At 38.5% G+C, this 27,991-nt stretch overlaps 1 protein-coding gene across 1 annotated transcript in view; it reads right to left on the reverse strand.

Moving 5' to 3' along the window:
- The window catches only part of stab1 (stabilin 1), a 41,201-nt gene that overhangs the window by 2,753 nt on the left and 10,457 nt on the right, over positions 1-27,991 (reverse strand). The window contains 57 exon segments of the mRNA XM_025060423.1: positions 1-15; positions 637-768; positions 1,799-1,918; positions 2,021-2,127; positions 2,271-2,436; positions 2,927-3,060; positions 3,500-3,644; positions 3,892-3,952; positions 4,088-4,220; positions 4,631-4,744; positions 5,266-5,370; positions 7,711-7,860; positions 7,936-8,092; positions 8,195-8,251; positions 8,542-8,688; positions 9,135-9,230; positions 9,520-9,696; positions 9,809-9,868; positions 9,948-10,082; positions 10,958-11,104; positions 11,227-11,304; positions 13,120-13,161; positions 13,550-13,597; positions 13,691-13,810; positions 13,894-13,965; positions 14,431-14,504; positions 14,670-14,795; positions 14,874-14,953; positions 15,578-15,623; positions 15,817-15,912; positions 16,899-17,094; positions 17,514-17,627; positions 17,845-17,898; positions 18,264-18,392; positions 18,917-19,051; positions 19,441-19,545; positions 19,634-19,732; positions 19,871-19,945; positions 20,740-20,851; positions 21,476-21,597; positions 21,699-21,746; positions 21,885-21,965; positions 22,613-22,702; positions 22,900-23,025; positions 23,381-23,539; positions 23,819-23,912; positions 24,576-24,762; positions 25,068-25,179; positions 25,269-25,355; positions 25,659-25,748; positions 25,945-26,007; positions 26,130-26,288; positions 26,396-26,476; positions 26,663-26,716; positions 26,957-27,070; positions 27,628-27,699; positions 27,822-27,947. The exon segment at positions 1-15 is cut by the window's left edge and continues 108 nt beyond it. Coding sequence (XP_024916191.1) covers positions 1-15; positions 637-768; positions 1,799-1,918; positions 2,021-2,127; positions 2,271-2,436; positions 2,927-3,060; positions 3,500-3,644; positions 3,892-3,952; positions 4,088-4,220; positions 4,631-4,744; positions 5,266-5,370; positions 7,711-7,860; positions 7,936-8,092; positions 8,195-8,251; positions 8,542-8,688; positions 9,135-9,230; positions 9,520-9,696; positions 9,809-9,868; positions 9,948-10,082; positions 10,958-11,104; positions 11,227-11,304; positions 13,120-13,161; positions 13,550-13,597; positions 13,691-13,810; positions 13,894-13,965; positions 14,431-14,504; positions 14,670-14,795; positions 14,874-14,953; positions 15,578-15,623; positions 15,817-15,912; positions 16,899-17,094; positions 17,514-17,627; positions 17,845-17,898; positions 18,264-18,392; positions 18,917-19,051; positions 19,441-19,545; positions 19,634-19,732; positions 19,871-19,945; positions 20,740-20,851; positions 21,476-21,597; positions 21,699-21,746; positions 21,885-21,965; positions 22,613-22,702; positions 22,900-23,025; positions 23,381-23,539; positions 23,819-23,912; positions 24,576-24,762; positions 25,068-25,179; positions 25,269-25,355; positions 25,659-25,748; positions 25,945-26,007; positions 26,130-26,288; positions 26,396-26,476; positions 26,663-26,716; positions 26,957-27,070; positions 27,628-27,699; positions 27,822-27,947 — 6,024 coding nt within the window.

A 27,991-nucleotide genomic window follows, 5' to 3' on the forward strand; every position in this document is an offset into this window, starting at 1 on the left:
CACCATCTTATAGGTCTGTCAAAACACACCAAACATATTGAAAACAAACAAAAGTGCACAGGCTCAGACAGGTGGGAACATTTGCTGCTCTAACAGATGTGAATCAACATGAGATAATTCAAATAAACCAATTTTTGCTCTGAACACTCTGTCTTCAAAATAGCTTAATTACTTTACAACAAAACGTAGCAGGAAGATTGTTAGAAACAGCGTTTCCGTATAAATGTTTTCTTGCGCCTGAGCCGTGTAAATAGTCCGTATCCAGAGGCTATGAGGTGGTATTATATCGTAGCCGTGTCAACAGGGTTAGGGTCATTTTCCTGTTCTATAACAATTTTGGAAATAGAAACACCACCCACAAATTCCACAAAAACCTTGCAGAACTTTTAGCCCTAAAGAGGCGATGAACCATCACATCCCATTTTATGTAATTTTCCCATTACACAAGACTTGGCAAAATATACTGTATTCTGCTTCACATAAATACTTACAGTACAATTGTGACTAAGTTCTTCCCCAGTTCTTATGTTTTAGGTCATAGTTCAGTTGCAAAATGGAAAATTTCAAAACTCAACTTCAAAAAGCATTGAACGAAATAAATAAGTAAGAATCAGGAATTCCTTGGATGTATCAGACCTCGTTCTCTCCATGAGTGACCGTCAGGTTGAAACCAAGCCATGAGGCCATTGTTTCTCCATGTCTCAGATCTTTGAATGTTCTGCTGTGATTGGCCGTGATGTGGTACTCCAGATCTCTTGCAGACAGAGTCTAAATGCATTGGAAAAAAACAAGTTGTTTTTCCTCAGCTAACAGTTTAAATCAGTTGGTTCTTAATTATGTGATTAATTTAGTAACGAACCGAAGTAAAACTTCTTGGCCGAAAACCGAAACATCGAAAAAATATATTATGCCAATTATTAGTCCCATTGCATTTATGGCCATGACTGTGTACTAAACCTCAATAAAATCAATGCAGTGCAATTGCATAAATTAATATTTAATAAATAATATATTAATAATTGTCAAAATAATTGACAAATGTCTAGCAGAGAAATAAAATCAACTGATAGTCCCATAGGAAGTCAGAACAGAATAGCCTACCTATTATTATTATTTGAGGCACTCTCATCATCTCAAATTTCAGCATTACCCATTTTGCAAATCGCTATCCGTGGGTCTTTCTCAGATATACTGAAATACGCCCACACCGCAGACATTCAGACAAGCTTGCCGTGGCCACGGTTTTTGCTTGTGTCATCATACTGTAAGAAACGTAATAAACAACTTCCTGTTTCGAGTGTGTTGTTTTGGTGATAAAAGTATTTTCCTTGGCTGAAAATTCAGTGCATCCATAGATTCATTCTAATAGTTATTTTGTTGATATGTATTACAGTACGTTTAGACTCCCAGGGACAATTTTTTGCTTTAAGAATTGCAATTTCTTTTCCTGGTCTCAAGATTTTCTTTTGTTAAGTTACAGGGTAGAGTAGCTGTATTATATGTGGGAACATGATAGTGACCTTTCACACAGTTTTTACCCATGATGCCCTTACTGACCCCCTTGGGCTTTGGGTAGTAGGCTGTATTAAACCAAGACAGGAGATCTACAGTACATCTGTGCCACTGTAGCCCAATTAGCAGCAAACTGGTGAAGACTGTAAAGGTTAAAATGATAACCAAAAGGATACGTCACTTAATTATTAAGATATTAAATATTTTTGACAGGAATGCATAAATGTGATTTATATTGAAAATTCAAAGCAACTGTTGGTTGATCACTTGTTGTTTTGGGAATCACCTGGTTTAGACTGAAGCCCTTATTATGTGGAACAAACAGTGTGGCCTCAGACGTCCTGTGGGACAGAAAGTCAACAATCTGTTTGCCGTCCGATGATGAGGCGCTAAAATCCAATAGCAGCTTCAGAGAAAAAGACAAACAAAACATTGATCTCACTCAAGGTCATCTTATCATAGTAATCGTTAGAAAAATGCTGAAAATGCTTAGCTCAGTGTGTTTTACCTTATAAAATATGGAGACGCTGCTACAAGTTGCAAGAACGTCTGTCAAGACACCGTTACAGAAATCACCGTCTCCAATGTAGCCAGCAGGACAAGAACATGACACGTCTGTATGAGATAGGAAAACAATTAGGAGCACTTAGTGCAGATTTTCTTGATCTGATGTTGGTACAATCTGTAGAGTTCTCAGGACAACGGAAAATACAGCACTTGGATAATTATGGGTTAATTTGTCTTTGTACTGGTAGCACCTGCAGTCCTGTAGCAGTAGGCGTCGTACTTGCTGCTCTGGTCCACAGGATCTTTGTAAATAACCAGGCCCACGTGGTTGTCTCCACATTTGACCGAGGGGAAGCGTGTCGGGTATCCCACCCTTCCTCCATCAATCCATCCAGCCACGCACAGATGCATCCCCAGCTGTCCAGACAACAGAAGGGTGTGAACAACATGGTAGAGGTGACTGGTCACATGTTCTGCCAATTATCTGCTGGAGATGGAAAACCACTAGTGTGACAATTAACACAATATAATTTACTAACATTATTTCGAGGACTTTGCAATGAAAACGATGAATAGAGAAACCACCCTACCAAAACAGGAATTGACACGGATATGAGAAATACAGTATTTTCCAGTCTGTAAGTCTCTTTTTTTTAATCCTTTGGCTGAGTTTGCGACTCGGGTGCGACTTACATATAAAAGATATAAAGTTTGACGTTTGTTATTTTCATACTGAGAGCCACTAGAGGGCACTCTTCCAATTTCTGCTAGAAATGCTCACCCTTTGTCCTTAATGTACTATTTCAATTACTTGTTGTCAGAAGAAGTAGATATTTTGGGTTTTTTTCATAAATTGGTGGTTAATGCATTTTCTGTTGACCTAATAGGCTGTCAGTAGGCAGTTTACCTGTTGTGCATCTCCCAGTTGTTTGAAGGTCACCAATGTGGCTCCATCAGCCTGACAGGCAGCAATGGCCTGACTGTAATTCATTTTGTATTTTCCCTCTGGAGCACGTAGGAGATACACTCCAGCTGTCTTGGCTGAAGCACAAAACCATGTTAACGTGACTTTTAAAAAAATACTAACATATAACAATAACATAACAAGTTGGAGAAAATGAGCAGGAATTGAAGAAAATCTTTTTTTTTAGTGTACTGACATTACACCCATTTTTAAAAAGCAAAATATGCCAACAACTACAGATACAGACAATGAGCCTTCAAAACCAAGTGATTAACAAGCATAACAACCCAAAGTCCTTAGAGGCTGCAGGTTTAAATGAGCAGCAGGGTTTTTATTCCTATGGGAAATGTATTGTTTTTTTCTACCAGTGCCAAAATAATTGACTGTTCAAAACCAAAAACACAAATAAAGGTTTGAATGTGGTAGAAGGTGTTATAGCCATTCTGTATGTTCATTAGCTCCTTCTGCTATAAAGCTAGTTCAAAAAAGAGAATACATACAAGAAAACATTTCTACCATTATAGTGGAGATCCTTGCAGATTGCAACTGGATGGCAATTTCCATTATTGGTCAAGCAACGATCAGTAGGGGACACCACTTTCTCAAGACACTGGATTCCACTGCCAATGTACCCCGGCAGGCACTCACACTCACGCTGATTCTATGAAAACCAAATGATTCAATCATCAAAGCAAGGTTGGGACTCAGTTCAAAGTTCAAAATGAGTTTGAATTATAAAGATATTGCTTATGTTAGATATTGTTAATGAACTACAAAGCTTAGCTCTTAGTTTTTTAATTCCTTTTCTAACCCTGTTGAACCTCTTGTTCAGACAAATACACAAAGAACTAGAAAGGTCCGATAACTCAGTGACAAAGGAATAGACCACAGAGCCACAGAACACTTACTGCGCCAGTGAACCTACAGGAGGCATAGTCACTGCAGCCGCCATTGGTCTCCTCAACACACCTGAAATAGAGGAGCCAAACAGCAGTCTGATGTTATGACTGTAGCTCTTAATGACAAATCTTTGACGCACAATGAAAAAGGGAAAAAATAATGGGAGGAAAGAAGAGCACATGGTTTTACAGATGACGTGCTCACCTGTCGATAGGTTCACAGGAGAAACCATCACCTTTATAATCACTTTGACAAGTGCAGTTAACAACCAGTCCTGTCTGTATACACTTTGCGTTTTGGTGACACCCTCCGTTATACTCAGAGCACAAGTCTGGAGCTGCAAAGCAATTCATAATGTTAACAAACATGTACTTTGTGAACATCTTTGTGAACATTCAAGATTATTTTAAACACCAGAATGCAATCCATGGTTTTATTGGTTTCAGTACGCCTCTATGCAGATGATATTATCTGTATCACTACTCTTATCTCTACTTTTAGTACTACTTACTAAATTTCCTCAACTCATCATCAACCACTTGGCTGGCTTCTTTATTTTTGTCACACCATGAAAATCTCCATACAATGTTTAAAAGTCTGTAGACCTGTCTGGGAATTTGTCTTTTATCAACATGTAATGTTTTTTTATAGTTATCACCTCACTGTATGATGCCACTTCGACTAGAGTCACTACCGTCTTGTGGAATAAAGACTCATCATCTCAGGCTTTGGTGATAAAACACTCACGTGGCAGTGCACTACAGAAGGTGCCGTTTCCCTGAAACCCAGCCTTGCAAAGACAATCGCCCTGCACACAGTCGGCCTGTGCGTGGCACTGTCTGCACCCCTCTGGGACTGAGCCTGTTTGAACACATGGGTAATTAATGATTCAAAGGAGGAAGATGAAGAGTCATAAAAAGTATATGCAAATGAATAAGAGCAACAAGTTGGTATTTAACAACCAGAAGAGCAAACATACCCGTTGGAAAAAACTAAGAAAATTTCAACTCAAATATATAGAAGACCGTTATTATTATTATTATTATTATTATTATTATTATTATTATTATTATTATTATTATTATTATTATTATTATTATTATTATTATTATTATTATTATTATTATTATTATTATTATTATTATTATTATTATTATTATTATTATTATTATTATTATTATTATTATTATTATTATTATTATTATTATTATTATTATTATTATTATTATTATTATTATTATTATTATTATTATTATTATTATTATTATTGTTTTATTTTATTTATACGCCTACATGTTCTCAATTAAAGAAGACAACAATATAAATATGTTTCTACCTTGGGTTTTTCCTTAGTATTAGAGTATTATAGAGTAGACACTTACCAATTTTATTTTGGCAGCGGTCACCCTCCCAGCCTGGCTTACAGATACACTTTCCAGAACCATCAATGCCATCATCACAAAATGCCTGCTTTTCGCACTGACATGCTGATGAAGAGAAAAAAAGCTATTATTTTGTTAGGTATGTATTTTTTATACAAGGTAAACCAAATTACCAAATTAAAAAAAAGATCTGGTATTGCTCTCAAACCTTTATTTCACAGGCAAAAAGGTTTTTCTTTAGCTTAAACTATATTTTAGGATAACAACACAACTCTTAATAGTTTGTACTGTAACACAAAATACTTTTTATAGCATAGTTATACTGATTTATTATTGCATTCTGATTGGTTTATTAGGGCTCTTACAAGTCTCATACGTCTAATCGTGCTCAGTGCAGTCCCTGCAACTGTTTTAACAGCTGGCAGGCTTGTCCTGAGCAGGAAGCTCACACAGCTGTGTGAGTCAGAAGTGATGGTGAGTGTGGAGCATTGTCATGGACTGCCAGAGAGACAGAGCGACACATCAATTTTAGGTGAGTTGGGTGGGGTTACTGATGATTTTGAAAGTTTATTAGCTTCTCAAGTGAGCCCACAGTTCAGACGATCAGTCCAGGTCACAACCTGGTCAAGAAGGGTTGAACAAATATGATTATAATTGTTCCATATTTATCTTAGATTAAGTGAACATGTGTCGAAATGTGTTCGAAAAACATGTTGAGAGATGTCCGTAATCCAAGGAGTTTAATGAGTGACTCAAGCTGTGGAGAAAGAAGTAGATAAACAAGGAAGTCATGCTTTAGGAAATCACTGAGAATGTGACTTAAAGCACAGAGCACAGGATAAAAGTTGAGATTATCAAGTGATTATGAAGAAAGAAATGATTATAAATAAATATTAATATGAATCAAATCATAACATAACTAAATATAATAAATGTGTGATTTTTTTGAAATGTAATCATTTATATTTGCTGGTAACACAATAAAGGGAAAGTAATGATCACCTGACTGGAGTAGAATACTGTGTTCAAGACAGACAACTGAAAAATGCATCTGACTATAAAAGGAGTGGAGACTGCTGAGGTCAGGGAGGATTGGGGAAGTTCCAGGACAAGATATCCAGGTCAAGATGACCAAAGAAGACTTTTTGGAGGAGATGGCTCTGGCCTGAGGTATTCAGTTGCAATAGAAAGACAACATTATGTGAAAAGACATTTTTTTCAAAAACACTTTGTAGTATAAATACAGGGTGCAGGAGCTGAAAAGTTTAGTTTGTGCTTTGCCTCTCCCCGGATGAAGAAAGGACTCAATCCTGGACCCTGCACTGCCTAAAAAAGAGGATTGTGGATCAAGAACAACTAACAAGCAAGAAGTGGACTTTTATTATTTTAAATCCAGAATATTAGATTGGACTATTTCACTACTTCTGCTTGCCACAACTGTGACCAGACAGAAGGGAGTGGCACCAGGGGGAAGCAGCCCTATACTGAGCAGCTTAGGGCGGAGCAGTGAAGACTCCACTCAATGAAGTGACTTCTACTCTTCTCCAACACCACAACAAAGCAGTTTAGATTATATCAAAGACTACTGTCTTGACTGGAATTTGTGTATGTGCTGTGCCCTATCCTTTTTGATTAGTACAATCTTATAAAAATAAATTCTTGATTAAAGTAATCTGTCATCCAACATACAGTATCTTCGTATAACATCTTTAGTGGTTCATTAATGGTGAGTCTATTCTCTGTCCCAGATACCACTGAATAAGATATTTAAAACTCAATCCGACAATTAACAAGTGCCAGGATCATGAGAGATGAGCTGTGGTCGCATAGCCCACTTTGGTTACTAGGCTATTCATCAGAGTGTGTTAGCGGCAGCAGCAGGACGGACACTCAAATGAACGACAGTTAGAAGCCGGACGAGTCACCTTGCCCATCAGCCTAAGACCTTTAGAATCCCACAAGGACCACTGAGTGAGTTCTATGTTCTATGGTAAACTGGTAAGAAATAAGAAAAACCCCACGGCTTAATAATATTTTTATCAGGGCTGTACAACAGTGTTTAAAAATTCAATCTGATTAATCACTAAAAATATGTGGGTTATTCACAATTAATCATGATTAATTGAGAAAAATCAACATTCCTGTATGTGACAAAAAACTTTTTTTCTGTAGAATGCTTTAACAGAAAGATAAATAATGGTGGATTTTAATGGCCACTTGTACATTTAACAAGTTGTTTCTTTTTAGTCGTTACTGTGCATTTTGACAAAGACTTAGTAGTAAGTTGATGGACAGTAAAAGTATTTGATATACGGCATGTTTATACGTTACTGCATTTTTTTTGGGAGTGCTCATTTCTAAACAATGACATACGTTCTCAGGTCCAATAGTTTCACGTCTTTCTACCATTGGATCAAAATTTGCTGGCACTAATTCCCACTTTACCTGTGCAGTTGGGACCATAATAGCCAGAGTAGCACAGCTCACACGCGCTTCCTCTGAAGCCCGTAAAGCACCTACAGGTTCCAGAACCACTCACATCGTCGTCGCACACTCCGTGATTACCACATGGAGACTCCACACCACCTGGACAGACTGAGAGGGAGAGAAGAGGCAGGGTCAAATAAACGTTTTAAACTAGGGATATTTCTTCATTCCTTCTCTTCTTACCCTGACAGTCTCGGCCATAGTGGTTTTTACAGCACTTTCTGACCCATGTAGTGTGTTGACACACCCTTTGACATCGCCCTCCGAAATTGCTGCGATAAGAGTACCATGGATTGTAGCGTCCTTTAATGGGTACACTGGAACAACGCTCTATTTTCCCCTACAAATGACAAATGAAAAGGCACCAATGTTGACTTGATATATAGACAGTCAATGCAGCGAATATTTAAATTTCACCACAGGTTCTTTAATAGTACCTTACCGTATCAAAATGTTTGAAAGGACAGACTGGAGGTAAGTAGCAGTCTCCACAGCGTCCCTGAGACATTTAAAGACACAGAAATTCTTGACGAAGATTCCATTATAATGAGTTGTGAATATTTGATAGGACAAATCTGGTTCTAATAGAATCAATTTTGATTTTGAGGTCAATCATCATCCTGCTGAGGCTGCTGTTACATGTGACAGTTAAGCAGACTCTGGGAATATCATGTTTGCAATGAGAAAGACAAGATAGAACGTTGGACCTGTGAGAATTATTCAGATTTCTAGCACCAGCATCAGTAGCTGTCATGTCCTTTGTTAGTAAGTACTGTTGGTAGAACTTGCATTTCTTGTCATGTTTCCAATGTTGTCACATCGTGCTCCCAGATCAGGTGGCTCCAGCAATTGGTTGATGCCGTAGCCAATGCCTTCTTTAAAGTTCAGGTGGCGCTCCACCACCCTGGCTGCGTTATCATTTATCACGATAGCCCCCTAAACAAATAAATAAAAAAAATATATATATATATACAGTATATATCAGAGATTATCAAGTGGCTGCCCAGTGGGCTGAATCAACACTGAATTATCCAATCAACGCCGCAAACGGATTCCAAAATTGTAAGGAAAAAAAATCACGTGGTCACCTCTATTAAAGCAAAAAAACAACAAATAACTTAAATAGGACTTAAATAACGCCCAGTAATCCCCACCATATATGACTCTATTTACATTACTGCCTAACAAAAATGTGATACAGTTAGTGATTCTTGGTGAATATAACCATGTTCATATTTCTCAAACATACAAATGCTAAATGCAATGATAAAATAATAGTCTACACAAATAAGCCAAAAAGCTCCAGACATATGACTTAATTTAACATGGGTTTGTTGTTTAATGCGGTGAAGTCTGTTCTGGGTCAGTGTGTATTTTCTCACCACAAGGGTGCTGTCACATCTGTATGTGATGGTAGAACTGTGCATGGAGTCCAGGGACATGAACCGAAGTCCTTTATCGACAGCCAAGGGAAGCACCTACATGAATGCAGAGACTTTGTTAAAAACACGAGTCGACAGTGACACTATGAGAAAAAACACCTGTATATAACAACTGTGCACATTGTTTTAATCTCTAAGACAAAAGGCTGTCAACAAAATCTATTATTTAAATTCACCCCAAATTCAATAAATGACTTAAGTCTTTGTCTTTCCAAAAACAGATGGTATATTTGATTGAGATATAGAGATTACAATGGAAAGCAAATGAACAAAGAGGTTGTGCTGAATGCAATATTACTCAGAAATACCCTTGTAGTTGTCCTACCTTGGTGTTTCGTACTATGTGAGCCTTGATGATAGATGCCAGTTCTTCCACATGGTCAGGGCTGGTAAGCCAGCGCTGTCGTTCTTCTGACAGGGAGTTTATGACTTGGTCTGTAGGCCACAACATGGTGAATGGCTGCAAGATGGATAGCTGAACCACAGGGAGCAGCCCTGCATTCTACAGAGGTGAGAAGTACTCAGCATTTTTGTAGTGTTAAAGCAACAATGCAACAGAGTCCAACAGGACAGGAGTGTGAGATGTGAGAACAGCCCCTGTCATCTTGTTTTACCTCCACAAGTGTGTAGAACCGGTTGTAGCCATAAAACGTAGCAGCTTCAGAGAAGTTCATCTAAAAGAAGGAGCTACAATGAATGGTCACACTTTTTTTTATAATCTCATCGCTCATTGATGGTGTTCGTGAAACCAACATTGTTGGACTTGAGGCGGTGTTTGTCCTGCAGCCTGTAGGGCGTCAGTAGTGTGTCGATGTGGTGGATGACTCCGTTGGCTACCGTGTAATCGCTCTTTACAATCCTGGAACTGTTGTTTATCCAAACTGAACCCTGTAGGTGAACAGACAGAGAGGAGGACAGAATAACGAAGAGCCTGATTATTTATCAAACATTTAATACACTTTTTCCAGCGTTTCAACAATGTCAGCAGTTCGGTGGATTTTTAACATCAGGGACAGAGACTTATTAACGAAAAATTGGTTGTTTTACTGTTCAAGCCATTTATTAAACATGGTGCTAAAAACTCCAAAGTTGAGACTTATTTAAGCAACAATGTGTTTGAAACATGGAAATAGTGCTACACAATTTGAAGGTACTCAGACTGTTTCCCATTGAATTACATTATTTGGTATAAGATATATACCAAATAATGCCAACTCACCTTCTGTTTAGTTGGCTGTTAACTATTTAAATTCATTCTTTAATATTATTGTATTGTACTAATTGTTTTAATGTATTTTATCTGTAGTTTCATCGATATATTGTCCAATGTAATAGCTTTTTTTTATCCTTTAATGGAGAAATATTTGTTTCCTTTTAGATTGAAATGGCCTTCTGTTAATGAGGAGAAAATAAAAGTGGCTATTAAGGATTGTCCTGCACAGTTTCTCACAGATCTCTGAAACTAAGATAACACTGACCAACTCTTTCCATTTTTATTGCGGCCCCACCTAAAGTAGCAAATACAAAAATGAAAAGTACTTGTTTAGATTTTAGATAGATGCCTTAGTAAAAAAGTCATAAAAATGTAATGAAATAAAACAGTTGTAAACAAAATAGTTTGAGAATCTTTTGATTTGATAACTAGGCTCAGGTACATAAAGAAGGATCCCAGATTCATGGATGCTTTGAAAGAGGGAGGGTAGCTGTAAGGAAAATAAAGGCAGACTGAGGCAGATGATTGTAGATGGAGTTTTGTGAATTACCTGCTGGTAGCTGAAGAACAGCATGTGTCCCGATAAAGCAACAGCGCGATCCATCGATTTCAGATCATTAAAGGTCAGAATCTCACAGGAAACAGCGTGATAATAGATCAGGTCTCGGAGACGTCCAGATGACTGCCATTCTTGAATCTTGAATCAGACACAGACACACACACGCACACAGACATCACGTATTGACAGAATTGGTTCAAATGTATAGCTAGATAAATACTGTTAGATACTGTACTGAGAAATGTTGATGGAGAACTCACAGTGGACATGTTGTTGGTCTCTGACAGTGGGACAAACACAGTAAACTCTCCAGTGTTAAAAGTTTCCGTGCGTGCTAGCTGGCACACAAAGCAAAAGTAATGGAATGTTTGGTTATAAATACACTCCTTATATAAATCACACTTTTTTAACCAAAACCTGAGCTTGAATAGAAAGAACAAACAATTAGACAATAAGAAACTACTAAGCCTTTTGTGTATGTTGGTTTCTGTTTCTATTAAATTGGATAATCCCAGTTACAGTAGTTCTCATCTAGTTTCAGTATTTGGAATTTTTTAATAATAAACAGTAATAAACATATATGTATTTCTTAAAGGTACCAAAAGGAAAACATTTAAAAAATGCATTCTCTACTTTCTGAGATAACAAAATATTGCAACAGTGCTGTCAGTGACAGTGAAGCCACAACTACAAATACGTCCACTTCAACATATGTTTATTTAAAGGCAATAAGGCTGGGCACTGAGGAAGTGAGGAAAGCTTTATCAGGGAACCATCCACAACAGGAAGTTTTGCTGACAGCAGCCACAAGGGTCGCTGTCCCAGGGACTAATCCGACCAGCCGAGAAGCCGACACCGTGGCCAACATGCCACCGTGCGGTGCTCGTCCAGCCCATGCAAGGCAGCCCCCGGGGCAGCGCCCCCGCAAACATTCCTAACTCAACTCCTGGTGTGAATGGCTCCACCTGAGGAGGGGAAAGCACTGCAGCTAGAAGGTAGAAACATGGCAGAACAAAGCAAAAAGATAAGTTGAAGTACTCAGAGTACTACAATTAAAAGTAATTAAAAGCGTTAAACGTTACAGTAATGATGCTTCACCGTGGGTTTTTGATCTCCCCTTTGAAAGTATTAGGAGGCAAGAGGAGGAGGGTTATTATCTTAAAAGCCCAAGACCGTTAAGACACGTGAAGACTAATAAAAGAATCTTAAAATCGATCCTGAAATGCACGGGGAGCCGATGCAGTGATTTTTAAACCGGTGTAATGTGCTCCTGCCTTCTGGTCTTCGTCAGCACACGTGCGGCTGAGTTTTGAAGTAGTTGTTGAGCTGAGATGTTCTTTTTGGGAAGACCAGGAATCAAGGCATTACAGTAGTCAATGTTACTGGAGATAAAAACATGCATCAGCATCTACGTGTTTGATCACGAGAGAAACGGGCGGACTCTGGCAATGTTTCTGAGGTGGTAGAAACCTATTCTGGTTATATTTTTGATCTGTGGAATAAAATCCAGCTCAGAGTCAAAGGTGACGCCCAGGTTCCTAACACATTGTGAGGGTTTGAGATTGTATAATCTTGGTAAAAGTTTCTCTCTCTTGGCTTCAGGACCAATAATTAAGATGTGTGTCTTGTCCTGGTTGAGCTGTCTTAAATACAGTTGTTTAGTTTATCAAGTGGGCTTGTATCTTCAGGAGACAGCAATATAGAGCTGTGTATCATCAGCATAGCCATGGAAATTAACACCATGTCTCCTGATGACTTCCAAGTGGAAGCATATAAAGATTTTTAAAAAATTGACCTAAAATTGACCCTTGGGGGACCCCACAGTTTATTTAGTAGATTCCTTAGGAGCATGCCTCCATATGTACCAGGAATTCTTTTTGAAGGCAGCAGAAAGTCTGAAGGCAGTAGTTTACAATACTTAATAACTCATCCTCAAAGAATCCATAAAATGTTTTTAAAAGTGATGTGGGAATTGTGTCTAAAAGACAGATCGTTGGTTTAACTAGCAGGCATCTCTGCATTAACCAGGACAAAACTCCCCAGTTTTTCCTTAGGTGACGGTTCAGGTGTGTCAGATGTTACGTTCTGTTGGGTTAAAATATTGGCTATGATACGGCCAACCTTACTTTGAAAGGGGTGTGCAAAATACTCACAGTGGAGTGGAGCAATGAGGATTCTGGAAGACTTTCTAAAATCTGGGTTGGTTAAAAGTTCGATGGTGGAGAAAATAATTTTATGATTATTCTTGTTGTTTTGAGTTTTTCTTGAAGTATTTCATAATGAATTGTCAATTTTTGTGTCTCCATTTCCTGCAAGTTTCCAACAGAAACTTGGTTTGAAATTCACCTACTGCACTAAAGTGTAAGTTTTAGCTGAATTTGTTTCAAGACTGCTACATAATTAATTGAACCAGCAACCTCCTGTTCCAGGGACAAAAACCTTATTTGCATCTTAATGTGTGTCATGAGATTGTAATTTCAAATAAAACTACCCACTTTCTTTACTGAAAACTTTAAATAATGAATATACAGTGACGTCATATAAAATATTAGAAAGGTTCCAACTTGAACGACATTGACTCACATTGATCATTTTTTGAAAGAAACTGTTCTCCGGCTGCTGGGTCAGCTCCTGTAAGATGGGCAAACAACAACAAGTTTTGTTGTGAACGTTGAATGAGTGAAGGGGACAGAAAGTTGAAAAAGTCAGAGCTCTTATTCTGACCTTGGATATCCTCCCCCTGCATTCATAGCCATCTCCGACGTGGTTTCCCACACAGGTGCAGTTCAACTGGCCCTGACCCATGTACTGACAGCGGGCATATTTACTACAGCCACCATTATTCTGAACAATACACACAGACACAGACACATAGAATGTCAGGGTTTTGTAACAGCAAACAAGAAACACATGACATAGAGACGTACGTGTATGCAGGGGTTGACTTTGAAACAGAACCTTCCGGATCCTTGATAGCCCAGCGGACAACGGCAGGCTGTCTGAAATGAGCAAAGAAGAGCAGATGGAGAAAATAGTCAATAAATCAATTACTTCATCCATCTTCATCCTCCTCCCAATACATGAGCTGTCTATTACTAAAACACTAAATTATTTATGGTCCCTTTGAGACTTTTGGGGACAAATTAACATTTTTGAACTGTAAACACAAAAGTTTTCAATTATTTCTCTCTTATAGGTTTATGTGGACAATGAAATAGTGACAACAGCACATTTTACACTGATTGCTATTAGTGGAATTAGAATGGAGCAGAGATTTCATCAAGGTGAGTCCAAGCTACTGAGCTGAACATTGGCTATTGTAATGGATACTATAGATATGCAAAATATATGGATGCTAAGATGACTACTTTATATTAGGTCCAATAATTTCCATTCCGTTTGTTTTAATCTATGGTCATTATATTCAATTAGTCCTATTTTACAGAAGAACTGCGTCATCTTACAATGTTGGGCCCAGCTCTGATGCACTCAGCTACACTGTGACAGCCTCCATTGTTGACCTGACAACCATCTATCTCTGTTAAAAAAAACAACAACAACAACAACAACTGTTGGAACACTTATTTCATGAGGAAAAGTTTCTTCTTTTTCAAAAAATGTACTTCGTTCATTACAGCTACCTCTGGAACACAATACAATACACATTTGTAAAGGTCAGTAGTCAGGACTTAGGAGAACGCACCCAGGCAAACAACCCCATCTCCAGTGTAGCCCTCTTTACAGGTGCAGGTCCTCTCTCCTGCTGAGATCTTCATACAGACAGCAAACTTTGAGCATCCGCCATTATATCTGCTGCACATGTCCAGCTCTGACAGAGACACAGGGATGTCATAATCCGATCATCTGTATGTACAGCTTAGGTGTGTGTGTGTGTGTGTGTGCTCACCTTTTCAGTAGGTCCCGTTACCTTCATATCCGGCTGTACACACACACGCAGCAGCTACTCCCTGTGGACCTGTTATACAACTGCAGCAAATGACATGTCAAATTATTTGTTACATAATTCTAACACGCCATCCATCCATCCATTTTCATCCACTTATCCGTTACCAGGTCGCCGGGGCAGCAGTCTCCATGACTGCCACCCAGATCACACTGCACCGTAACAACCCCCCTGAACCTTCCTGTGGGTGGTGAGTCCACTGGAAGGTACCAACCGCCCTAACTGGGATTCAAACTTGCCCAGGAGGTGAACCCTGGGGTTCCACACCAATGACAGAGACATTGCCTCTGGGCCAAAGCGCCACATTCTAACACACCTTAAAACATTTTTTAAAACCTCAAGTATTGCAATATACTAAAATTTAAGGATCTTTTCAGCAGTGCACCTACTGACACAGTGTGGCTGCTATGTCTTATATACAGTATTATAGTTAGGACTGTCAATTCAATTAAAAAACATTGCCAATAAATAACTCATAATGAAATAAAATCAAGTTTTTTAATCCTCTTGCAAACATGGGGCTTGACAAATACGTTTGCTTTATTCCAATGTTTAACCAGAGACTACAGAATATATTATGTGCAGGGAAAATCAGTAAATGCATACACCTGTGTATATACACGTGTCTATATAGGATCAGGACTTACTTGGCGTTTTCATCACACACACCTCCACAGGCATCATCTTTGATCTCTGGAAAAGACAAACACATACACTCACATTATGTTAAATATGTTATATGTTAAAGTTGAGAAAATATAAAAGTATACACACACAGACATACAGTATGTGTGTCTGTGTGTATATATATATATACCTTATTTATACATACATACACACACACACACTTTTGCGTGGGGTGATTCAGTGGGACTTTGTGCCTTACCTGTGGAACAGGAAGCTCCTTTCCAACCTTTGTAACACACACACCTGCCACTTCCTCTAAGTCCGTCTTCACACTTTCCATGGTCACAGACACACTCTGCAAAAACACACAGACTGAGTCAGCAATGATGTTTGTATCTGTTGATGGAGTTCATATTTTAATCCTTGTCTGCATATTTCAGATTCACAGCATCCAGGTCAGAATCAATGCTGCATTGTTTTGTTTGGTTGGTCTAATTAAAGTGATTGTATGCAGTCAAACTGGGTTAGGGTATTCAAGATTCAATTAGTTGTTTCTTGTTCCGAAAAGTCCTCATCTCATTTCTTATAACTGGTTTCTCATTGGGGTTAGTTTGGGTTTTATTCTTGAATTGTTTCTTACTCTTTACAAGCCGAGACATTTGATACACATTTTGTATGCCCATAATGCCGCTGTATCTGAAGAACATCTCATTATTATTCACATCACTCTGTGCTAAGGCATTCATTGATTGGCTGTTGAGAGTCATGTGAAGCCATGCCTAAATACAAGCAAAGCATGTATGAACTGATTAGTGACCTGTTGTGCTATTGAAGTAACTTGGCTTCCTAATGGAAGATACAATATCGGTCGTACACTGTGAGGTGGCTAAAATTATCTTGCAATCATCCAACCTCTGTAAGGTCAGACGTGGCAATCAAATAGTCATTCATAATGATTGGGGCGGAAATGTTTATAGACCAAGCGTTGATGACTCAGCAAATTTGAGGAAGTAGGCTGACATGATAATGTTACCTTTGCTTTTATTTCAAAAAGCAGCTGAGCATTGTTTAGCTGAGCATCACTGTCTATATATATTTCATGGCCACCTAAGCACCTATCAGAAACTGACAGCGGAACCCTTTGGTGGTCTCACCCAGTCTGACATCATGAATAGAAATTGTGTAGCTCCAAAATACAGGTCATTCTTGTGGCTATATGCACAAATAAAATGAAGTTGATTTCAGCAGTCAGTAAAAAATATAATGCCCCCTTGTGGTAGATATGCTTAATTGCAGGTAAAAACAAATCTGAGCTGTCTGTGTCCTGAAATGTGTCCTCACCAGATGAACAGTTGACGCCATATCTTCCCGGTTCACAGTCCTCACATGCGGTGCCATGAAAACCTTCATAGCAACGGCACTCCCCGTTGCCATAGATACCATCTTGACACTCCCCATGATTAGAGCACCAACTGCCGACATCTCCCGGGCATTTAAAGCACTCATGACCAAAGTAACCAGGGCAGCAGGAGATGTCCTTAAGAACAGAACATCACCATTAAAACTGCTTTCATTAAATCTGCTGTTTGTCAACAGAAATATAAACTCAGGTCAGCATTATGGCTTGGGATTTCAAAGAAAAAAAAACTGGTACAAATATTTGATGAGTTGGTCTGGCAAGTATCTGGTACATGCCTTAGCAATCTGGTGGTAACAGGAGTCTCCTCATTCGGGCTGTACACTGTGTCAAAAGAACCCTTCATCGCCACACAATTTATTACAACGTGAAATACAGTACAATATGCACCACTACCAAATCAGCATCAGTCGACCGATTCAAACACTGATGTCAGTCAGAGGATCACTCTCCCTTTTGTTTTACTGTTCTACTGCACCACAAAGTAGGGCCTGATATTTTAATGCAATACTCACAGTGATTAAAAACTGTGAACATACCATTGTTCGACGGACACACGGGGTGCTACAGCCAATAACCCACTTTCTCTTGGAGCCAACCCGCTTCCTGTATTTACAGTTGGAGCGCATTCCAGGAGGAAATTCATTTTTGATCTGCAGAAGAAAAGCACAAAAAACTGCATCATCTAAAACCCCACATTTATCCAAAGAGATGACAATGTCATGTGATGTTGCACAATAGCACACATCTGCATTAGTCTACAACTAGTCCAACCTGAATTTTTACTTTTGCTTGGCTATGCTAAATGTTTGTAGCACAAAAATCAAAAGTCTTTGTTTTCCTTTGCTAGCCCCTGTATAACATTCTTACTAGTGTATCCTTGGCGGCACATCGAGGTGGTCCATCACAGTCTGTACACAAACCCTGCAGATAATTAGACTCAGAATCAGATATACGTTATTGATCCTAGAGGGGAAATGATTACAGCAAGTCTTGCAAGAGCATTTTAAGGAATTACTATTATTTGTGAATAAAAGAGAATTTGTAGTAACCATAATTACCTGTATACACAGCAACAAATGCAAATGAGAAGTGTGGCAGATTATAAAATGTAATTTATTAACTCAAATATTTCCCAATAAAATCTGAATATCAACCATAACAATTTAAAACACAAAGATGCTCTTTAACAAGGTTTAATCATCCATCCATCCACCCATCCCTTTAAACATGTGAAATAAGACATGACACTGACCCCACATTAAAATATAATTACTCTTATTCCTTACATTGACCTGCAGGGTGACTGGTTTGCTGCATCTGTTGCGACGAGGTTTAAGAACCTGAGGGAGGGTCATGATGACACCGTACTGTGTTTCGGTAAAAGAGCCATCCAGGGGAACCTCATTTACAAATGTCTGGGGGACAAGAAACTTTGAAAGTTAGACCCCAGGCTCTGCATGGACAATAATGATATACACAAGGACATTTTTTCAATATGTCAAACACATATCTGTGTTGTAGTGATACACTTACGATGGATATTAATCTAGTCATTTGGACAAAGGAATTTAGTTTTGTAGTTTAGTTTTCATATTTTCATTTAATTACTATTCATATTGTTGTTAAAATGTATTACTAAGATAAGTTGGCAATTTGTCAAGAATGATGCCTTGTACTGGACAAAGTGTGTAGCTGAAGGTTGAGCTAAAAATCAAAAGCCTTTGTTTTTCAGTCAGATCACAAGGTCTGTTTTTTAATCATCCGCTTTGAACGGACTTTGTTCTTTTCATTGTGTCAGTTCTCTAGAATAATGAACTTGGTCACACTTTTAACGTGCATGTATTTAAAAAAGAGTAAACCTCAGTGAAGGGTTATATTATAAAACTCATTATAACAACAACACATTTATCATAAACATGCACAAGAGGAGACTTGGTACCTGGTTCTTGTCGTTGAAATGGAAGTGGACCTGATACTCTTGGCCAAGCAGAGTGCTTTTTAGTGTGCCATCTGACAGGTGCTCAGGAAAGAGCAGCTCTTTGGGAATTACATGGTAGTTCAACACATCAGGTTCCTGGGGCCGTGCAGAAATACAATACATTTATTAAATATTGTAAAGTGGTTTAATTAACATAGATATGAGTGGGAGTTTAAAAGGCCTGGAAACAAAGGAGAAAGGACTTGTACCCCTCAAGCTAAAAGCTGTAGTTTGTTATGTTTTTCAGCCAATGAACTACAAACTCACAATCTTTGAAATAAAAAGTTCTCATTTAGGCCAATCAACAGGGTTGAGGAAGTTGTTGTGCGATTTATTACTAAACTCTGAGATATGCATCTCCTACATCCAACCGTAGACCCCAGAGGCTTTCAGCAGTTATACTGCAGTTATACTTGTGTTTTAATCAAAGCTAAATGGAGTACATTTACAGTTGGGACGAAACTACTAATACACCCTTCACCTACCAGGATGGAGGAGCCGGTGTCACTGAGGTGCTCCCTGATGGCGTTCTCTGTTGGTATCAACAGTGTATAATCCTTTGTGCCCAAGTTCTCTGACAAGTTGTACATCTGTGTAAACAAATGCAAAAATGTAATCACTCTGAATTACATCAATGTAAAACAGAACAATGTATTCCACACAGACACATACTCCTACCAGAGCATATTGTCTGAAGAGAGTAAAGTTGGAGGAGTTGAGGAGGGCCATCAGGGTGGGAGGCTCAGGAGGGAGGTCTGACACAGGCGGTATCAAAACCTGACCATAGTCAAACAAAGATATAGATGTTTTTTCTGCACCAAGACATGTACCAATATATGTATAAAATAAATATATATGTACATATGTATGTATATATTTATATTTACTGGCTAGTATTAGGAGGACGTCCATTACCTCGCTTGTCATGTAAAAGTAGCCGTTAGTCGCAGGGCGCTCCTTATACACTGGAGCTTCTCCAACATAGATACTCTGAAACAAAACAAATATATGTGCTGTATTTAACATATATGTTTAAGATGAGTACAAACACATACTGAGGGAAACCAGTCTGTGTACGTCAAACATTGAATCATCAGCACTTGAGGTTCAAAAATGTCTGCGAGCATGTCTAAACCTGTGCATCATGGCAGCCCCATTTGCATTACTGTGACGATAACAAGACAGAGTGAGTGCTGGCAACATTTCACTCCACATTATATTATTATTATTATTATTATTATTAGGTTAGCCCAAATGAAGGCATTCATGGCGTCAATTCCTTTGTGAAGAGTCATCCATTCATCATCCCTTCACTTAATGCTGCTTTAATACATAGTTGATACACATGAGCCTAAAATACCATTTCAACTCGCAGAGGCTTCAACTTCCAGCCTCACTGAGTGCAAGACAGACTGACTGACACAATCATTGAATGGATTGTGAGGGACTGTAGTGATAAAATGATAAAAGAAAACAAATTGTACATAATCGTAACATTTATGGTAGGATTTGAGGATGTTTTTCTCCTGTATATTTTTGTTGACACTTTTTTATTACTAATAATTCTATCCTATGATTAGTTACAAATAAAAACTGGGGTGTGATTACTCAATATTAATCATGATAATCATAATTTTTCATGATAAATCCACAGCAAACCTGTGATTAATTTGATCAAAATCTTTAATCAATTTCGTTATTATCATTAACTTACTAAAACATGTATTTTTTTAAACTGCATTTAATTGCATTAGTATCATTCACTGTTTGTGAGAGTTCCTTACTCCATTGCTGTTCCTAACTTCCCAGTAGGTTGGTGGGTTAAGGGTGGGCACTTTGCTGCCCACCAGTCTGCGCAGATCCTCTATAGTGTAGAGCCCAGGCAGGATGTGAGCCCTGAATCAAAGAAAACATTTGAATAAGAAAAAGACTCCGGAATCACAATTTCCTGAAGGTCCTTGTCACTATTATGCTGCGGTCGACTTTTACCTAATGAAAATACTATGAATAAAAGAATTAAATATTAAGATTAATAATACACATGTATGTGTGGAGGAATTTTTTTTTTTAGTTTTTGAGCTTTACAGAAAAACTTCTGCTAATTGTATTTCACTCAGATCTCCATACATGGGCAAAGTCCATATCTACAGGCCAAACCAAGTAGAGTTGACACACTAATACACAAAACATGGCAATAAAAACAAATCTGCAGTTTTCTGATGTGTTTCAAAATATATTAGGTGCTCTCACTAAACAACCTAGGGAACCAAACTATTCTAAATGATTCTAGAACATACATTAGCAGGGATTTCCTGCACCAATTCCTGCACCAATTTGACCACTACTGTAACACATCCCACATTTTAATTATACCTTTCTGTAATTTGTTTTTTGTGGCTACTTATATTTGATTATATTTATAATAGAGTTAGGATATTGTATAGGTGATATACTGTATTATGTCTATGTGAAGTGCTCACAAACGAAAACTAAAATGTCTGTGTGTGTGTGTTGACTGACCTCAAAAAATGAGGTAGATGATGTCGAGTTTTCCAAAAAGAGAGCTGGTTTGATACAGCTCTCATAGCAGTATTTGATGGAACCACCATCGTCACGTTCCCACTCAGATTCTCAAAAAACTTCTAAAAAGACACACAGACGGGGTTAATTCCACAGTTAAAACTACAATCGTTCTGCTCAAGTGCCTGATCAAAAACATCTGATAGATGATTTTCATAATTACTTGTTTCAGTCCGTAAAAACTGGACAGAATATCATCAGCTTCCAGCTCCTGTAAACACACGTCACACAAACCTGAATTAATAGTGTCAACTCAGACTCTGCTCTGAAAACACACAAACACCAACAAACTGTATCACAGTAGCTTCATTCAGTTAAATGTACTTTGTCTCAGACACTAAGAGCTTACCCTGACTAATGATCCATAGCAGATGGTCCCATTTCCTCCGAATCCACTGGGACAAACGCAGCCTGTCGGCTCACACTTGGCCTGACATAGTGCACAGCAGAAAGTGATTATGAGAAAAGTCCTATAGTCAAGTCATTTATATATATATATATAGATATATAGATATAGATATATATATAGATATATAGATATAGATATATAGAGATATATAGCTCAAATTTACTAAATACATTTATCTCACAGTTTTAAGCCTGTGAAGTTAGATCAATGGAAAATGTTTGTATAAATTTGTTGACAACTGATTTAAAAAGTAAAAATATGAATATGAATCAAATAATCTTTAAGCTGTTCCCTTCAGGGTCACCACAGTGGATCATCTTCTTCCATCTCTCCCTATCACGTTTCCTCAACTTTCACACCAACTATCTTCTTGTCATCATCCTTTGTCCAACATATTCAATGTCTAAACCCGACCTCTCTAACTTTATCCCCAAACTGCTCCCCCTTAACTGTCCCTCTGGTGACCTTGAGTGAAGACCTCAGCATCTTCATCTTCTCCACCTACACCTCAACCTCCTGTCTATTGGACAGAGCCACTGTCTCTAAACCATACTTCACAGAAAGAAGGTCTTAGATTTTGAGAAGCTCAAAGTTTGAGTGCTATTTGGTTTTTATAATGAATTACATTATTTTATTTTGTGAACGTGTGTGTGTGTGTGTGAATGTACCAGGTCATGGCATTTGTTTATCCAACAAGGGTTAACTGGCAAACACACGGTGCCGTTTCCTTCATAGCCTTTCATACAGGAGCAGTCTCTCTGCAGTTACACAGACAGATGTTGACAGTTATCCACAGTCACAGTTAAACAGTATGTTAATCAATCTCAAGATGACAACATTATACTCATATATATGTATATGAGTTCACTCTTTGGTACAGTACATGTATATGAGTTCACTCTTTGGTACAGGTTAAAAGGACAGTCTTCTGTATGTATAGTCAGTGGTGACCAACCTCCCCTGGTGCGTAGTTGGTACAGGTGGCTGCAGAGTTGCAGCCGCCGTTGTTTTCAAGGCAGGGGTTGAACTGATCGCACACAACTCCATTTCCTGTGTAACCGGTTTTACAGACACACTCGCTCTGTAGTTGACACAGACACACAAAAATAAAAAAACACATGATCTTGTGTTAACTTGACAAAATCATAACACCAGAGGAAATCTCTAAAATCTCGTCTTGAAGGAGATCATGTTCGACTGCTGTGAAGTTTAACTCATCAAACGTTCAATAAGATCAGACCATTTAGTGACACGATCTAATTTAGGCAAATTTTATCAATTTATTTTATGTATTAATAGACATTTTAATATCACATCAATAGACATTTTTATAAATAGACATATAACATAGCAACAAAAATAAATAGAAAAAACAGGATTCCAGTCGCTGCTGATCACAGCTTTAACTTTGACCTTTCACCTTCATGAAGACGCACCTGACCAGGTCCAATGTAAATACAGTTGGCGTTAGGATTGCAGCCCCCCCGACTCAGCAGTTGACAGTTGTTGATCTCGACACACACTGTGCCTTCACCTGTCCAGCCCTCAATACACACACACGATGCATTACCTGGACCAGCATACACACACTCTGCCTGGAGAAAGAGATATGGGGGAGGGGAGTTAAGGATGTAATTTTACCTTGTGTTCTAAACTTCACATTGAAAACAACACCATGGTTTTAACCAGAGCAGCTGACAGGCTAGCCTGAGCCCAGGACATGATCATAGATAGGCCCAGCCTCACCCAGATCTCTACTTTTTTATTTTTTATTAGGTCAGAGTCCTGGCCGCCTCCCCCCCTTCCCTGGGCCCAGGGAGAGCAGTTTCTCCTCCCTGTTATCCTGTATGTGCTGGAAAAGCAGAGCTTCTTACATTGATGTCACAGCCTCCTCTGTTGCTCTTCAAACAAGGGTTGACAGGTGAACAAGAATGTCCATCGCCCTCATATCCGTCCCGGCAAACACACCTGTTTCAATGCACACATGATGTTTAGCTGCTATACAAAGTGAACAAGTGATGAACAACCATTAGCACAAACATACTGCAAATGTACTTCTCTGGAGCACTGTGACATTTTTTAATGACAATTTTTACTAATAATTGTTAATAATTTTTAATAATAATTTTAATAAAAATTTTAATAATATATTTTAATAATAATAGTAATAATAATTTGACCTTTTTGGAAATTCTTGTGTTAACAGGCTTCTAACAGAAGCCTGCTAACCAGTACACTACGGAACCATTTCTACAGCAGTGGTTCCCAACCTCTGTTGTCTGGTGACCCCATTTTCACATCACAAATTTTCTGCAACCCCAGATATTTCAGAGTCATGTGATCACAGCTGTCAATCAAGATGCTCCAACTCAGATATTTTTATATGCTAATTGAACTCGATTTATATTCATGAAAGTGTAAGAATACATTTGTTTAAGATTGTGTGTGGTGTAGGGCTGTGACTCCAAGGTTAAAAAACAATGTGCTAGAGTGTAATTGTGGCTCTAGAATAGTCACCAAAATAGTAAGCATGGCATCATTTGACCAAATAAATCAAATGTTTTGATTTGATCTGATTGTTTAGTTCTAATGCTCACAGTTTGATGCATTTAAAGCAAAGAATTCTCTTACATGGTGTTCAGTCCCGTCTGTGTACAGTAAGCATGGATGTGACAGTGTTGCTGCAGACCGTCAGAGTTGCAGGGTGTTGCCGTCTTGTCACAGTTTTCTCCAGTAAAACCTTCTAAACAAGAGCCTCTGCGACACACACCTCCAGAGGCTGGGCGGTTGTCGCACTCACCATGTACACAGCGACAATCTGTAAGAGAGATAAGACATACAGTATATACAATACTAATCATGATAATAAGTCAGACGTAAATTATATTTTTTGTTAAAATGATCAGGTCACTATTTTTTAACCTGGTTTGTTTAGATACAATTGTTTATATATATTGTATTATATTATAATATATATTGTAATTATAATGATCAATCGAAATACTTGATTCTTTGCATTAAAAAAAACTTTAGGTGGCAGCGCTAGCTGTTCAATCCCCTAATGCAGTGTGTTCTGCAGGCCTGAGGTCCAGTCTGTGAAGAGGAAATCACTTCCTGTTTTACCTTCGTCACACTTCGCTCCATGCTTGTCTGGGTTTGAACAGATGTGGCATGCGACACCCTTGAAGCCTGGCTGACAGCTGCACGAGCCGTTGCCTTGAATACCATCGAGGCACTGCCAAAAAGAGAAAGAAAAAGATATGAATAAATGAACGACCTCTCTTGTGATTCAAGGCTCCTGAGGGTGACTTCAGTGTTGCTCACTGTTCCTTTGTTGTAGCAGGGAGTCTGAAATCCTCCAATGCAAGGTTTACAGTCTGGACCATAGAAGCCTTTACAGCACTCTGCTCTCTGTGGAAAACACACACACACCCAAAGATGTAAACATACATACAAACAATGTACTTAAAGTGAAACTGATGCTGTGACGCTGTACGGACAAAACTGCAAGACAACCGTGCATTAAAGACACAGTTTCAGTGCCTTGACTTATTAGTCCATGCACTTAATTATTCAAAGGCACATCTGGCACTGTTGTTGGACTGTAACAGCCTCCCAACAAATGACTCTGATGTACTGTAGTGTCAAAGCTCCGCTCACTTTCTGTTCACCTGTGTAAGTAAACTATGCGGACTATTCAGTTTTCCAACCTACCTGTTTGGTGGTTTTGCAGTATTTGCTACAGCCATTATTTAGAGTTTGATCTGGAGTGAGAGTGTAATCACAGCCAACCAGGTGACTCTCCTGTGGAGACACAATGACACAAGGTGGCTTCCAGAGCAATACTCACCAGGATAAAAAAACAACAACTTTGTGTTGCAACTTTGTTTTGCTTTCAGCTTTGTCTTTCATAAAACTTTAGTGAAAGTTTATCTCACGGTACAAAAGTTACTTTATATTCTATAGTCTGTGATATAGATTTCAAGATAAACGACTTTACCAGTTCGATGCTGCCCTCGGGACAATCTGTTTCATAAAGATAACTGCAAGGAACACATGGACCCTAAAACACACACAAACATTAACATTTTATCTCCAATCACAAAAGGACAGAGACAACAGGGTTCTTCTAATTATTTTAGTTTTTTTTCTGTGTTTCCGCTGATACTATTTACCACAACTAACCACAATGATCTTGCTTTCGACAATGTCACATCGATGAGGCAAAATGGGGAGAATGGATGGTGGGAACAGCAGCCCATCAATCATGTGGATGATTCCATTGAATGCAACAATGTTGGTTGTCACTAAATTAATGCCTTTCTCCCCCAGCAGAATCTGTCCCTGAAGGAAAAGGAAAGGCAGTTGGTGATTATTGAAAGTTCCTTACTCATCTTTGAGGATCTTCTCCAACCAAAAGAAAATACTGCAAGACAATTATAAGAACTTACATCCTCAGACACAGTAATTGTGACAACCTGATTGGCCATTGTCACAATCTTAGGGAGTGTAGCCAAGTCATCCACTGACAGCTAAAGACAGGGACAACAACAGGTTGACCTAATGTATGTTGGTTAAAACTCTGCTTATTAGTTATCTGGTATGTAAGACAAAAACTTCAAGATTTAAATAGTTTTAACACACACACAGCATTGTTTAGCAGCAAGTTTTGGTTTACAGTGTACCATGTACAGTGTACGGTGTCGAGAACATCTTACCACAGCTGTTGAGAAAACATGATGTCTGAGCAGTTCCTGAAGTTTATGTTTGGCCTTAAAAAAAGAGCAGAGTATCAAAAACCTGCATAGACTGCAGGTTATATGAATACATTTTAATAAAAGGACTAATGCTGCGTGCTAGCTGCTCTGAAAAGACTAGCAATTGACACTAAAATGAGCAACAACCAGCTACCAGTTTACGTTATTCAGTTGCTGATGAAGTGTAAGACACCAACATCTAATCCTAAGAACTACACCCCTACATTTATATTTACATATACATTAACCCCTCACATCATTTATCATGTAGAGGATGCTGCCGTCTCTGGCTCTGTCCACAGCTTCATTGGTCGGAACAAACACTGTCAGGGGTCCTGGACCTCGCAGAGGAGGGGGAGACCCGCAGTTCTACAAAAACATATGTAGGTCATAGTGGTGATATTAATTTCATCATGGTCATTCGATAAAGGTTAGTTTGGATTCTCTATATGTGCATATATATGTATATACACACACAGTACATGGTTATATGTATATATATATATAGAGAGAGAGAATGACATGCACTGTATTTCCTAAGTCCATCGACTTATCTTTACCAAAGCACCTTGAGTTAAAAATACCATATCAATGACATGCTTTTGCAGAGACTTGAACTTCAGGTCAGATGCCAGGCTTCCGTCAGACACACCACTGCAGGGCAGCAAGCACTTCGGCAGTTGCGTCAGTCAGTCAAACAGACTGACAGTTTTTTGTGGTCACTGTGTTGTCTCAATTAATCAGGAACAACTGTAATCAATCATAATCAATCTGAAGCTGTCTATGTGATGTGATCACATTAAAATGTTCATATGGCAGCCTGTTGTTGAATCATTAACTTATAACTTAAGACCAGTGTCATGTGATTACTTCAGAGGTATATTTCATGAACATATAAGATGTTACCAACGTAACCCATTGCTCACATCAACCAGAGACAGAAAGCGGTTATATTTTCCGTCCTTGGTGAGAATCTCTCCAATAGTCTTATCAGCAAACTGCAGGCGAGAGAAAGAGAGAAAGTACAGAAACCACATTAGTGGTGTTTCTGAAGACGAAGTTTAACCACTGCTATGCAATGTTTGCAAATGTTTTTACTTTTTGACACCTTTTCACTCACCTGTTCATCACGGGGAGATGTGTTTGTGATTGGTTGGTCTATGATGTGGATGATCCCATTGGCAGCTGGCAGGTCAGCCTGAAGAACAGTGTGCAGTCTGCTGGGGTTGTCCATCAGTATGAATTTCTACAACAGAGGAGAAAAGGTCTGGTCATTTAAACTGGTTTTCT

Source organism: Cynoglossus semilaevis, chromosome 11 (genome assembly GCF_000523025.1).
Source record: "Cynoglossus semilaevis isolate Cse_v1.0 chromosome 11, Cse_v1.0, whole genome shotgun sequence".
In the NCBI taxonomy this organism is placed as follows: Eukaryota; Metazoa; Chordata; class Actinopteri; order Pleuronectiformes; family Cynoglossidae; genus Cynoglossus; species Cynoglossus semilaevis.